The 13,448-nt window shown below is 39.9% G+C and overlaps 1 protein-coding gene across 1 annotated transcript in view; it reads left to right on the plus strand.

Moving 5' to 3' along the window:
• The first annotated feature begins 567 nt into the window (after nt 1-567).
• LOC134149440 (protein spinster homolog 3-like) overlaps nt 568-13,448 on the plus strand; it is a 29,808-nt gene continuing 16,927 nt past the window's right edge. Inside the window, exons 1-8 of the mRNA XM_062592570.1 lie at nt 568-775; nt 4,503-4,568; nt 5,023-5,159; nt 5,712-5,863; nt 6,877-6,943; nt 7,160-7,350; nt 9,205-9,357; nt 12,407-12,596. Coding sequence (XP_062448554.1) covers nt 568-775; nt 4,503-4,568; nt 5,023-5,159; nt 5,712-5,863; nt 6,877-6,943; nt 7,160-7,350; nt 9,205-9,357; nt 12,407-12,596 — 1,164 coding nt within the window. The remainder of the gene's footprint in view (nt 776-4,502; nt 4,569-5,022; nt 5,160-5,711; nt 5,864-6,876; nt 6,944-7,159; nt 7,351-9,204; nt 9,358-12,406; nt 12,597-13,448) is intronic.

Genomic DNA, 13,448 nt, shown 5'->3' on the forward strand with positions numbered 1-13,448 from the left:
TTGGTTAGCTCTCTTTTAAAGCAGGGGCGTATGTATGTGTGGAATAAGATCTGCGGTGAAGAGAAACCAAATAACTTTTCGAGGGTTGCACAGGAAGTCTGTGGTAAAGGAGGGCTCAAGTCCAATACAACTACCTGATCTAAAAAACTAGCTTCTTGTTTTTCTTTCCCCCCCTCTCTCTAAAAAGGTTGCTTTTAGCTTTAGAAACTCACTGAGCCCTTGGTTATTAATTCTGCATATACAATTTGAGAACATCACAGAATTCTATACTTTGTTTTTTAGATGCACAATGGATTATTTTGCATGTATTTAAGTAAGTTTAGTGTTGCTTTTGTTCAGAGTAGTGTACTTAAACGCTTTAGCCAAAACACAGGACCAAAGTTTGTTCTTTGTAAAGTTCTTCCTACTGCAAGGAACACTTAATTTCAAGTTTTAGTGGCTGGGCTTCATTGCCGGAAATGACTATAGTGATTGAAGTTCCTCATAGCCTGAATGCAGAATTAACACATAGCTTAGTTCACTAAGGAAACACTTTGTAATATATGGTGACTTTCTGCACTGGGAAATATGCAGAACCCTGAAACACATGAAAATACAACCTTGCACTTCCAGCCATCTCTGGAGGAGCAGAATTATGGAGCTACTGCAGCACATGCAAGACACGTTCCGCGCAAGTTAGTGTCAAGGAAGAGTCCAGCAAAGAGAGATTATGTGATAGCTGGTGTGCTATGCTACGCAAATTTAATAAATTTCATGGACTGGTTCATTGTACCAGGTGAGAGTCTATTTTCTCTTTCTAAGGAAAAAAGAATTTAAGTTCTCAATAGCTCTACCTACTCCATAGCTACAAATGTTCTATACTATGATGATATGCTTTTTGTCTTTTTGATTTTCTCACTAATCAGCTTTAGCCTGTTGGTCGTGAAACTTCCAGTTACAAATCTTAAAAGGCCAACAAATAATGTAAAGTTATTAATGGTTAATAGAATACTTACAAAAATCATGTCAGTGAAATGTTTAAGATTTGTATTTTTAAAACTTTAAAACTTAACCTCTTGCAAATAGACTTGAGCCTGCAGAGTAACTAGTCTATTTTCGTATGTGTGGAGATTTGGCTAAAAGAAGCTTCTCTCTACTGTACACAGCAGCTTACCGTGCCTTCCTTGGATCTAGTAGATCAGGTGTGGCATTCCCTTGCCTGAAGGATAGTGATGTCATTCCTCCCCATTAAAATTACAAAAATACTATCTTTGTGCAAGTTTGTTTGGAGAAAACTTAACTTCCTCATGATCCGGTGGAAACTGTGTGATTTCTGTAATGAGGAGTATAACATGGTTGTGTAAAAAGCATGGAGACTCATGTCCCTGAGCACCACCTGCCAACTTTCTAATAAACTATAACTTTATTCCAAAAAAACATTTTTTGACCTAGGCCTGGACAACAAAGTATCACTTCCAGTAAAGCAGGATGAAATCTATGTTTCCCTCCATCCACGTAAACTGAGGTCTGCATAAATTCTTCTGCTCAGCTTCACTCCTAAATATCTACCATACTCACTATGGGCTGATCTACAAATTAGGAGGCAAAATCTGATATAAGCTTGCTATATTTTGCTGCTGAGTGGCCTGGAAATCATAAACCTTTTAAAATTTTGAAAATATACCAACAGGAGGGATTGTTAAATCTGGAATTAATATCTAGTGTTGCTACACCAACTGTTTATCTTTACTACATAGACCACTTAGAAATTTAAGTCATTCAGTCCGTATCTTTAAAAGTGAGAGACTTTAAAAGTGGAGTTAAAACTTTTCTTTTTTGAACACTTCTTAACTACACATATAAGAGGGAAGGAAACGGGTGCACGCTGGACGGCACTGCAGTAGAGCTACTGAAAAAAATCATGTATGAGTCCTGCTGTCAAATAACTTTCCCTGGAGCAGGCAAGGGGACAGGAGAGGAAGAAATCTGGGAGCAGGACCTGGGCCGGTGGGAAGGCGCGCGCACAGAGGTGCTACGTGCCAACAGTCCTTCGGGTCATTCCTGGCTTTGAATTACTCTTTGGCTCCTGTGCATGCTAGGATCTTAAAATTTTCAAGACGGCCTGTGAAGTAAAGGTTGTCCATGAGATTTTGTACTCGGCTTGTTGTCTGTGATACTTCCAGGGACATAGAGCAATTCTAGAGCAGAGATGGGGCTAGTATCCAGGTCTTTCAAATATCAGACTTTAATTACAATATAGGGCTGAACTACTTTTCATGCTCATTTCACACTCTGACCATATGGGCCATGGAGGAAATTCATTTTTTGCAGTTTATACAGCACCTATATAGTTTTTCCCTGCTAGAATTGAGGTGCATTGCAGAATTCTTGCATCAGTACTTTTGCATTAGGTTGTCCAATCCTCTGAGCATGTTGTTAAATGCAAGTTAACAGGAAAGTGAGGAAGGAGAGGCTCAAGTATTTGTTTCAAAGTAAGCAGGTGACAGTTGAAGAACTGTGGCTTCCAGATAGCTTCGCTCATAGGCTTTACAGAGCTTGCTTCACTTTGTACATGAAAAACAAGCTCTTCCCCTTAACAGTTTGCTGGAATCTGAGTCTTCAATTTGCTAAAGACCGTGGCTTCTGTCCTCTATTACCCCACATCTGGCTGTTCAGATCAATGCTGTGTAATTTGCCATTAAAACTCTCATGCCTTAAGAAAGCTCAATTATTTCAGTTTTGTGGAAGAGATAACACAGTGCTCCGTGTGAAATGCAGTTTGAGCTGGAGTCGCAGTTCATATCAAGTCTTTTATTAACTGTGGTTCGTACTGAATACGGTGTTAGTCCAAAAGTGAAGTTCCTGTTGCACAGTATTTCTATGTGTTGCTGATCAGCTACCAGGAAAGAAGAGATACAAGAGTTTAGTTTGTCTTGTTTGAATTATTCAACACCTTCTTGCTCAAGACAGACCTTCAGAAGTTATGTCGTTCTGCATGAATTCAGCGACTTAAACTTGTGATACCATTAGGAAAACATTGAATGCAGGATATGCTGAAGACTCCTTGAGAAACAACTGTAAAATCTCCCGTGTTGCTGTTAGGTTAGACCTTGACACGACACTGCCTTCAAAGTTGTATCAGTAAATAGTGAGAGGACTGGTTATGCTGCCCCAGGGACTGTAGGAGAGCGTGGATTTAGCTTTAAACCAGCAGGCTCAAGTATGCTTCGAATTTAGGTGCAGCTGCACAGAAGGTGGCATAGCATATAAAATCTACTGCGGAGGCAGAGTAGACCCTGCTTGCAACTTCTCCCTGAGTCCATTCCACTGCAAACCAGCTTCCATGAACATAGCAATTTTCATACCATTTTTTTTCTTGAGTGGTGACTCCCTCTCTTGATAACCTTTTGATGTTGACAACTTTGGAAAAACTAAGGCTGAATGAGAACAAATTTCTTTAATTGATATCTCTCAATATCCTCATACTAATGGTATGCTAATTCAAAGCAATATTTTCTGCTTTTTTCCAGGAATATAATGCAAAAATGCAAGATAGGTGTGATAGTAGTTCTGCAGCCTCAAAATGACGTATGGGTGAAAATGACTTTTTGTATCAATAGCATTCATGCATCCTGGAGGTGCCAGATCCACAGTTCTTGCATCAGTTTGTTGCTTTTGTCATATTCCTCCATGTTTTTTGACAACTCTTCTAACTTTTTCCACAGCTATTGAAAGGTTAGCAGTTGAGATAGAATTTCAGTCAACCATTTACCACAAACAGAAATAATCGTCTTTGGTCAAGTTAGGCTGTCACTGTCACTGCTATATAGGTGTTAATTTGCAAAACAACACTGCTTTCCATATCTCAACTGATATCTGCAAAATAGGCATGGGACCATGATCAGACCAGAGTAACTTTTGTCTGAATTATAGTAGTGCTTCCCTGGCTATGGGCTGATTTAGCCACGATCTGATTGTGAAGACTGTAGCCAGTTACATTGTGAACAGTCCTGTAGACACTAATTTGAATACTGTATATACTGGAAATATTAACAGTTATTCTTAACAGAAGGAATTCCAAAGCATCCTAATATTTTAAGCTTATTAAGAGAATTTTAGGATTAGCTGTATGGAAGTAGCAATCTCCTGGCTGCAAAGTTTTGCCACTGTTTTGTTCCACATTTTTGTTCCTCCACTTACTCACTAACCTTGGACTGTAAACTGTTTATATGCTTATATATTGGTGGTGCTAGAGAAACAGAACAGCTGTGATTTAACTACAAGTAAACTGACTCTCATAAGATCTATACAGTAGAAGACAATGAATTTTATCTATAGGGATAAGAAAATTTAATTCTCCATATATCTGTGTTTGTAAGAGAGTAGTGGTTAGCGTATAAACTGGCTAGCTGCAGTTCTCACAACTCCTCTTCTTGAAGTAAATCTTTGAGCTGGCAAATTAATAGAATCACAAGGAGGAAGCAGGGTACTTTGCCATCATTCAGTGTTTGACTCTGTTGCAGGCGTCCTGTTAGATATACAGAAATACTTCGAGCTTAGTGATGGGGATGCAGGTCTACTGCAAACAGGTAATAAAATCTCTTTATTTCATATAATTTATTTTGCCTTGCATTGATGTAGTCTGTTCCTAAAATACAATCCAGTAACTTATTTCTGTTAGTTCCTACGGATGTGTGCTATTGCTCACTTCCCCTTTTGGGAAGCTGACTAAAATTTTAAACTAAAAGTCTTAGGTTCAAGGAAGACTGAACTGCAGTCCTTTAAAAATCCCACAGCAAGTGAACCATAAGAGATGAAGGAATTTCTCAATTAAAGAGTACAGAACTAGAGTAATTCACCCATGTTTCATTCTTGTGTAAGTTTTTTTGAATCAGCATTCTTCTTTTCCAAGTATCAGTCTACCTACTAATTTTGCAAACTCAGCCTGTCTTTTACCTCCACCCTAAAAAAATAACCTGTTTGTCTGAGAGGTGAGGAGTATGATAATAATTTGATCAATATTGTCTTTGCTTTGATTTCCAGTCTTCATCTTATGTTACATGCTGGCTGCCCCCTTCTTTGGATACCTCGGTGACCGCCACGATAGAAAAATCATCCTTGGAGCTGGTATTTTCTTGTGGTCTGGTGTAACATTAGGCAGTTCATTCATCAATGAATCGGTATGTTGCTTTTTAAGAGACTACTACTAAAATCATCTGCTTAAGTCTTGCAGGAATTGATGGAGTCCTTCTGTGATTGCTTCTGGAAAAGCCATCAGTGAGCACTTACTCCCCAAGTCCTTAGTACAAAGGACTTAGTACTGGAATGCTTTGTGGGATGGTGGAGTCTAGACTAGGCAGTGGAGCACCCACAAATTACTGTTGCAATTGCTGGCATCTTACTTCTGTAAGAATTCCTGTTGATTGTGTCATTAAGGTGTGGAGGATTGGCTAGCAAACCTATGGTCTATTGACCATATCCTCTAATTCTCTCTGGGTGTCACTCAGAGAAGTCACTACGGTGTAGATGGTACAAAGCACAGTGGTGGGATGCTAGGGAGGCAGATGTGAGGTGGGTAATGTAGACATGTGCAAAAGACAGTTGAATTCTTATCTCCTCTGGTACATTTGACTTTGACTGTATTTAACTCTGATTACATTTGACAAAGATGCAGCCCTTTAAAAGTAAGCTTTCTCACATGTGCTTTTTTGGACTATGTCTTTTTCTCTCAGTCTTCCTGGATATTCTTTCTTTCACGAGGATTGGTTGGCATTGGCATGGCTAGTTATTCCACAGTAGCACCCACCATCATTGCAGACCTGTTCGAGGAAGAAAAAAGAACCACAATGTTATCTGTCTTCTATATCTTCATTCCAGTTGGAAGGTTGGTTTTTTTGCTAGTAATTTTAAATTTTTTTGAAATTTTCTCTAATATGGCTGGTGTTTAATTGATTGGATAGATTTTGGTATATATCCTCATATCAAGCTCTTGCACAAGGCTCTGTGATTTGGTTAGCATATTTAAATAGAGCTGATTAGGTTTATTTCTGTATTTACTTTCAAGGAGAAGGAAAACATAAACTCAGAAAACTGGTAGGTTTTGAATAAGATATTGAAGCAGTTCTCTAAGAAATTTGTATGTGGAAGTCAGTCATTTTTATTTATTTGTTTATTTATTTATTGAAAACAAAGGCTTTCAGGTATTAGTTTAACTGACAAATTTGTTGAGAACCCTCCACTAAACATCTCCCAGGGAAGATCTGGCACTCTCCTCTCCTCTTTTAGTTAAATCAACATTATTTCGGAAAGAGAGGCAGAGAAGAGCTTTGTAAGTGGCTCAAAGGCATAGTCTTCATTAGGGCAGGTGCACAGGGCAGAGCCCAGAAGCCAGATTAAAAATAAGAGAATTGCTCTAGGGCTTAATTCATACGGCTAGCATGGAAAGGGGCAAATAATAAAGCACTCTATAGTCTGTCTGATCTGAGTTTACAGTGTTATTCTGTGGAATGTGTATTCCGAAGGGAATATACATTCTCTGATTCTTCTCCATAGTTTTTTAAGTATTTGGTTCTTTTCATTCATAGATTCTTTCAGGGAAGACAGTGGATGGACAGTGGCTCCGTCACATTTCAGTCCCAGAAAGGCAAAGAGGTCATAGTATCAGCCTTGGATAAGATGGTAGAAAATATTTAAAAAGATATTTTGGCCCGTCTCCAATTTTGCCTTTCCCTCAAATATCACACACCTCCATTCTTTTCCCAAGTTTATTTTCCTTGTAGCCCTAACGATAGTAGAGATGTTTACAGAATACTTCTCTGTGCTCTCCATAGTGGTGAGATGTGTCATTTCACAAAAATTTCTTAGTGCCTACTGATTATCCCTTTCTGTTGCTTTCAGTGGTCTGGGTTATGTCCTAGCATCCGGCATGGCAGATGCCACAGGTGACTGGCACTGGGCATTCAGGGTGAGTTACTTTCAGTCATGGGGCAGAGCCTCCATAAGTCATCAAAAGTCACTCTTCTTCCTTCAAATATGACCTATAGGCAGAAAGTCATATAATGTATTTCTGAGCATATTTACAATTTCTCTCATATGTAATTCTAATACAGAATTTGAATCGTTGTGGAGTTTTCAGTATAAGAAAAAGATCTCTCTGATCTAACCAGCCTTGTCTCTACAGATAACTCCTTGCATGGGAACTCTAGCACTTGTTCTTCTGATTCTGGTCGTCCCTCGCAGGACCCAGAGAAGGACAGAAGCACACAGAGCACTGAGCATCTCTGGTACAATACGAGTAGCAGCTGAGAAACCAGGTGTACAGAGAACTGGCAAGACAACTTGGTGTGAAGATGTCATATCACTTGGCAGGAAGTATGTGAGTTTAGCTACAAAAGTTCCCTCCATCAAAAAAATGGCCAGCAAATCCCAGTCCACTCCTCTGTATCACATGCTGTATACAAGATGATTGAAACATCATTAACAAAATCTTTCTTCCAGTCCTTTGCAGGAATGCTACATAAGTGATTGAAAATTGCTTTGCTTCTACTATCCTCTTATTTTAAGGAGGTGGAAGGAGGCAGAGTAGCTGAACAATAATCCTCTTTTTTATACAAGTCTCATGCTAAAACCCCAGTCTTGTTCCTAATACTGATGAAATTTCAGTACCACCAAATCTGTCTCACGCTTCACAGACTGGGCATCTTACTTGTGGGCCAGGTCTGTACTGGGCTCCAAAAGATAACCACAGTTGTATAAGCCTACCTGAACCAGATTTAATTAGCATAGTACAGATCTGTGTAGTAATAAAACTGTAACAGGACAAGGCTCCCTGCCAGGACTCATGCAGGTATGTGTAGTGTATGCTGAAGCACCTGTTGGTATAGCTCACAGACACCCATCAAGATTAAGTTATGTAGTTTAAAGGGAGCTCAGCATACTTAAATCTGCTGTGCTCTCCCTTCAACATGTAGTATAACTAGCTTGGTAAAAGTGCACATTTTGCAGGTGTAACTTTATTTTTAGTTTGTAGTGCCAGAGGAAGGTTGGATCAGGCACTTATATATGTATCAGGCACTTTATATATGGTATTTGAGAGCCTGCTGTGCCTCCAATACAAGAGGTCAGATTCTGCAAGACCCCCATATGGTTTATAAAGTAATTTTACATGTGTTGTAACCAACTAACCTGTAGATGGCAGATGACCTCTTGTTCATAACCTCACAGAAATTAAATTCCGCATCAGTTGACATGCAGGACAAAGTCAGATACTGTTTGCAGCAGGTTCCTCATTCATTTTGCCTTACCAGAGGCAGGGAGGAAGAGATGGATCAGGTCTGAGAACAGCAGGTGCCGCTGTGCACCTGTGCCAGGCCCGGCTCCTCACAGCCTGCGCTTGCAGGCTGCTTTCCCAGGATCCTGATCAAATGCTTTTAAAGACAAGCTCTGTCTTGCTTCCTTGGGATATCACCTTTCTTTGTCGTTTTCTCCTCTGGAACAATGAAAGTCATATCTTAGCAGACCCTCTGTCTAGCAGTCGCCTGGGAATTTGCAACACTTACTTTGCATTAAGATTCCATAACACCCTATTGACCACAAAGAGGATTTCTATAAGTTATTAGCTAGAAGGAGACCAGTAAAAGTTGATCTCCTCATAGAGGGCAGTGAGGAGACAGGAACTGGGCATTTTTGAAAGATGTTTCTCCTTTTGTCCGAAAGCTTTCTCTGCAGACTGAGAGTCTGTTTTTACTTACTTAGGTAGAGTAAGCCACTGTATGTTAAGAGTTTGAAAGACCCAGAAGTTGCTTTCATATACATTGGTTATACAAACAATTTAAAATCCAACTGGAGGCATTTGGACTTGTGCATAGAACACTGATTTAGCTGCCAAGCCATTAAATTCTTGCCCACTGTCTATTGTAGTTCCTTTAGCAAAAACTTCACAGCAGTTGTCTTAGCAAAAGCTGACATTGATACCTGCAAAAGTCCAGGAACGAGATGTAACATGAAATCAGCAGGTCACACCTTTAACTCTAAGTACCACTTTACGATCCAAGTTCATATATGTAGCCTTATCAAAATTGAAATCAGTGCATTTTGATGATAAGATCTCTGGAAGGATTGTTTTGTTGTTGCTTGAAGTCCTGGATATTGCATGCAGGCTTTCCGCTTTTCTTCAGATTTCCCTATTCTTTCAAATTGCTTTAATATTTTTCTTGTGACTTTCAGTTGGAGTTTTGTCTGGTCCTCCCTGGGTCTGACTGCCATGGCCTTCGTTACTGGAGCCCTGGGCCTGTGGGTCCCGCTGTTTCTTTACAGGGCTCAGGTTGTCCAGGGCATTGTATCACCGTGCTTCCAGGAATCTTGCAGTTCTTCCAACAGGTGAGAGCATTTTTAGAAAGGAGGCTTCAGTTGACTATGGACTCCCAACCATAGTCCCAACCTTAAATATACATTTAAACCTGTTTAGAGCTTTCTTTTTTTTTTCTTTTTTTTTTTTCTTCTTATTAGTCTTGTTTTAAAGCTACTGCCATGTTGGCCAATGTGAAGCAGGCTGATAAGTGTGCTATAGTATCATTTCTCTATATCAAAATTGGTTAAGTTGCTCTTGCAAGTAACTGCCAGTAGAGCTCTTCCTTACAGACTGTCCAGAACAACAGTGATACACAAATAAAATATCAGTTGTTAGATGGGCAAGGGTAATTTACAATGGGAGAAGGATTGGATGTAATTAGAGTGTGGCTCTTTGGAAATCTTTCCCCAGCTTGGGAGAGAATTATTTTCCTTAGAATGTTTTGTCTGGAGTAGAAGAAGGTATCCTGCCTTCATAGCTGCCCTCAGCACTAGCGAGCACTGGGATCCTCCTCTGCTATGTACTGACCCCTGGCAAGTGGTCTCCATGTGCATGTCTTTCTTCTGGAGGTATCCCAGTCCTGGTTCTGGTCCCTGTTTTCCTGATGTGTTTCCAAGAACTAACTGCTTACTATATTCTCTTTCCAAATTGAGAGAATTAAAGGGAAAAGCACTAACTATACCTTGGATATGTCTTGTGGTAACTGGGCGCTTTTACTTTTCCCAAGGGATTAAGCAAGTCAACTCCAATGTAGTTTCAGAGTTGTAGGGTAATCAGATAGCTAGCTTGACAGGACATGGCTGCTGCAGAAAGCCCTTAAATGTACACATTTTCATCCAGTGCATTTCCAGTATAGACTTAAGCCTAGTTTGAGAGGAACTGTCCAATTTTCAGCTAATGGAAAGTATTATATTTTGAAAGTATTATATATTGAAAAGTCCTTCACATGTACCTAAACAGTAAATGCAATTGTCCTTCCATGGATGCCACCACTTGCACATTATTTATTTTTGAATGCTGCTGAGAAAGTGAGTGAACTCAGGAGTTTGGCTCAGGGTAGGCAGGGAAGGAAAGCTGAACCTTCAGATACATTTTAAAAACTTCCATTTTTAAGCTTAAGGTATCAGCTTATGTTTTTTTTTCTAAACCACCTTCTGAATTAATATTCTACAGTAGTGCTGCTAGAGCAGACATGGTCTTCAGGGAAGTAGAAGGGAGCACCTGATAGTTTAACCTCATGTACTGCATCTTACAGGATGCTTTAAAAATAACCTTGGCATAAGCTAGTGCCAGAGGTAGCAGAAGGCTGGTTTTAAACTGCTATTCCAGAGGGATAGAGAAAAAAGCATAATACAAACAGCTATGTCAGACCAGTAACTGACAGTGTTAGGAGATCTAAGCTGCACATTCCCGGATTTGCTCAGGGATCCTTTAAGGATATTATCCTCTGTGGCTGTTCAGCAGTTGCAGTCTTTGTTTAAAGATCAGGGCTGTGTCACTTAGACTCCCTGGAAACACAAATTCAAATAACACCATAGCTGAGTCAGGTCTCAATCCTTTCAAGGTAGATAAATAGGTACGGTGAAGCTGGTATTGTACAGATCTGTCTTTGTGCAGATATCTTTGAACAGATGAGACGGACACCTGGGCATTCTCAGATCCTTGAAGGCCCCATAATAGCCTTCCCCAGGACTAGACTGCTGTACTCTTCTTCTCCCCATCAATTATACCGTGCTTTAATTTAGTGTTGACTGTTCCTTTTTCTCCCAGCAGTATCTTCATTTCAACAGGAGCTTATAATATATGAATCTTCTAAGCACAATTCCTTGGAATGCTTAGATAAACTAATGTCATCTTGGAACTTGCATCTCTCTGTAAAATAGTTATTCCACCCATTCAATTTATATTGTCACTAACAAGCTATAGTGAGTGATGCATTAGAATGCAGAAAATCCTACAGGCAGAGTGAAAATAGGCTTGAAGTTGGTTATAATGTATAGCATTTTTTTTTCTTGTAGAATTAATAATTGAAATCTTCCTAATCAGCCAGGAGGAAATGAAAAGAGAGATGCACTGCAATTTAAAGAACAGATCGTATCCTAGCTGGTTACTTTGCTTTGCAGGCAGAGAAAGCTTAGGAAAATGTACAAAACTTACCATGTAGCACACTGAAATATTTAGAAGCATTTGCACTAAGGACATTATGCTTCTGTACCCATCTGCCTCAGGAGAATTATGATGCATTAAACAGTCAGTGGCACCACTGGTCTTGTTTCAAGAGACTTGCTTTGTCATTAGGATTTCATTTGGGACACAGAGAAAAGCCTATGTGGAAGTCCCTTTGGAAGCTAAATTTTCTAAGCAATTAGAACACATTCTTCTTAAAAACATGAACTCGCCATTCCTGGAGAACACATCTGCATTTGCAGGCATACACAGCTGGATGGCACTTGAAATTCTGTGTTCAGAAAATGCTATATGGAGCTCCCCCGGGTTCGCTATTCAGTATTCTTTCAACTGGTGGGGAAGTGGTAGCTGTTTCCCATAGCAGGAGAACTGACTCATTTCAGCTGTGCTAACTGGAGGGTTATAATAGTTTAGATGTATATGATTCCTTGCGAAAGGATCTCTTCCAAGACAGCAGATTGTGATACAGAATTGTTCCATCTGTGTTTTGGGGATGATTGAGTAGATTGGTTCCTAGGTTAACCAACATGACTGGAACTCTTCTAAATCATGGGATATCCAAGCCAGGTTGTACTGAGAAGACTCCTCCTTGACGCCGGGTGCATAACACCTGCTCTGTGAATGGGAAAATATCTGCTCCACAGGACAGAGCATCAGTAGCAGAGGTGTAGCTAAAATTGAGGCTTGAGATTAAATCCATTTAGAAGGAAAGGGAGGGTTGGATGAAGTAGAGTCAGATTCAAGTTGCCTATTAAAGATTCCTCCATTTTGTGTGGGGTGGCATACAGAACCAAAAATACAGGTGTAAGCTACCAATGGGGCACACAACACCAAACTTTTTCCACTGTATGGTCTTACTCTGCTCAGCTAAATCCTTTGCTTTGTCACCAGCCTAATATTTGGAGGCATCACCGTTGGAACAGGAATCTTGGGTGTCATTGCTGGGGCAGAAGTTGCAAGAAGATTAAGGAAGATTAACAATAAAGCTGATCCGCTGATCTGTGCCGTTAGCATGTTCATTTCTGCCCTGTGCCTCTACATAGCTCTGGTCGTGGCCCAGATGAATATACTTTTCACTTTTGTAAGTGCTAATCTATTTATCATTAGCAAAATATCTTCTGGAATAATGGGGAGATGGGGAAGGGGGAGGAAGAGGGGTGGTTTTGCAGAATTCTCTGTTCATCTATACCAGCAAGAGTTTCCAGTGACTTGTGAGAAGGTGGCCAGCAAGCTGAGCACTGTACACGTGGTCCTAATACTGCCTGTGGCTGTGGTGTCTCCTATGAGGGCCCTGATGTGCATTACTTGGCCCAGTAAAGAGGGCAGGCAATCAGTAAGAATTATAATTTGGGACTCAGGATCTATGGAGTCTGCTTACACACTAAAGAAGACAATAGTAAGCCTGTGTAGTTAGCTGCATGAAGCTGGAGAGTCCCTATCCAAAAATATAGTTAAAGGAAGTCTCAGTCTTATGATAATTTTTAATGCTGCAATTTTAAAATGTAGCTAATTTAGTAATCTTATTTCTTTGTGCTCCCTGAATGCTTAAAGATTGGTGTTCTTGGGACTGTACAACATGTGTAGTTCTTGCTAAGAATAATTTTGCCATCACCTTCAATGCCCCAAATCACTAGCTGATCTTCAAAGTCGAGCTTTTGGCAATGCAATCTGAAGTATAAATCACTTAAATTCTGTCCTCGGCAAAGAAAACAACAGAAACTTGCTAGGAATGATGAACAGCCCCCAAAACTCCCTGTGAGAGGGCACTGAATGTAAAGCTTATTTTAACTATAATCTGGTAACAGCTAGGGAAAGACTCCAAGCTTTTTTCCTATGACTCCATAGCCACCATTACCGTGATCAGCATAAATAATAGGATCCAAGTAAAGTTAATTATGGTAAGCAACACTGCTCTGCAAAAGGGTATTTTTGC

This window comes from Rhea pennata, chromosome 20 (genome assembly GCF_028389875.1).
Source record: "Rhea pennata isolate bPtePen1 chromosome 20, bPtePen1.pri, whole genome shotgun sequence".
Taxonomy (NCBI): domain Eukaryota; kingdom Metazoa; phylum Chordata; class Aves; order Rheiformes; family Rheidae; genus Rhea; species Rhea pennata.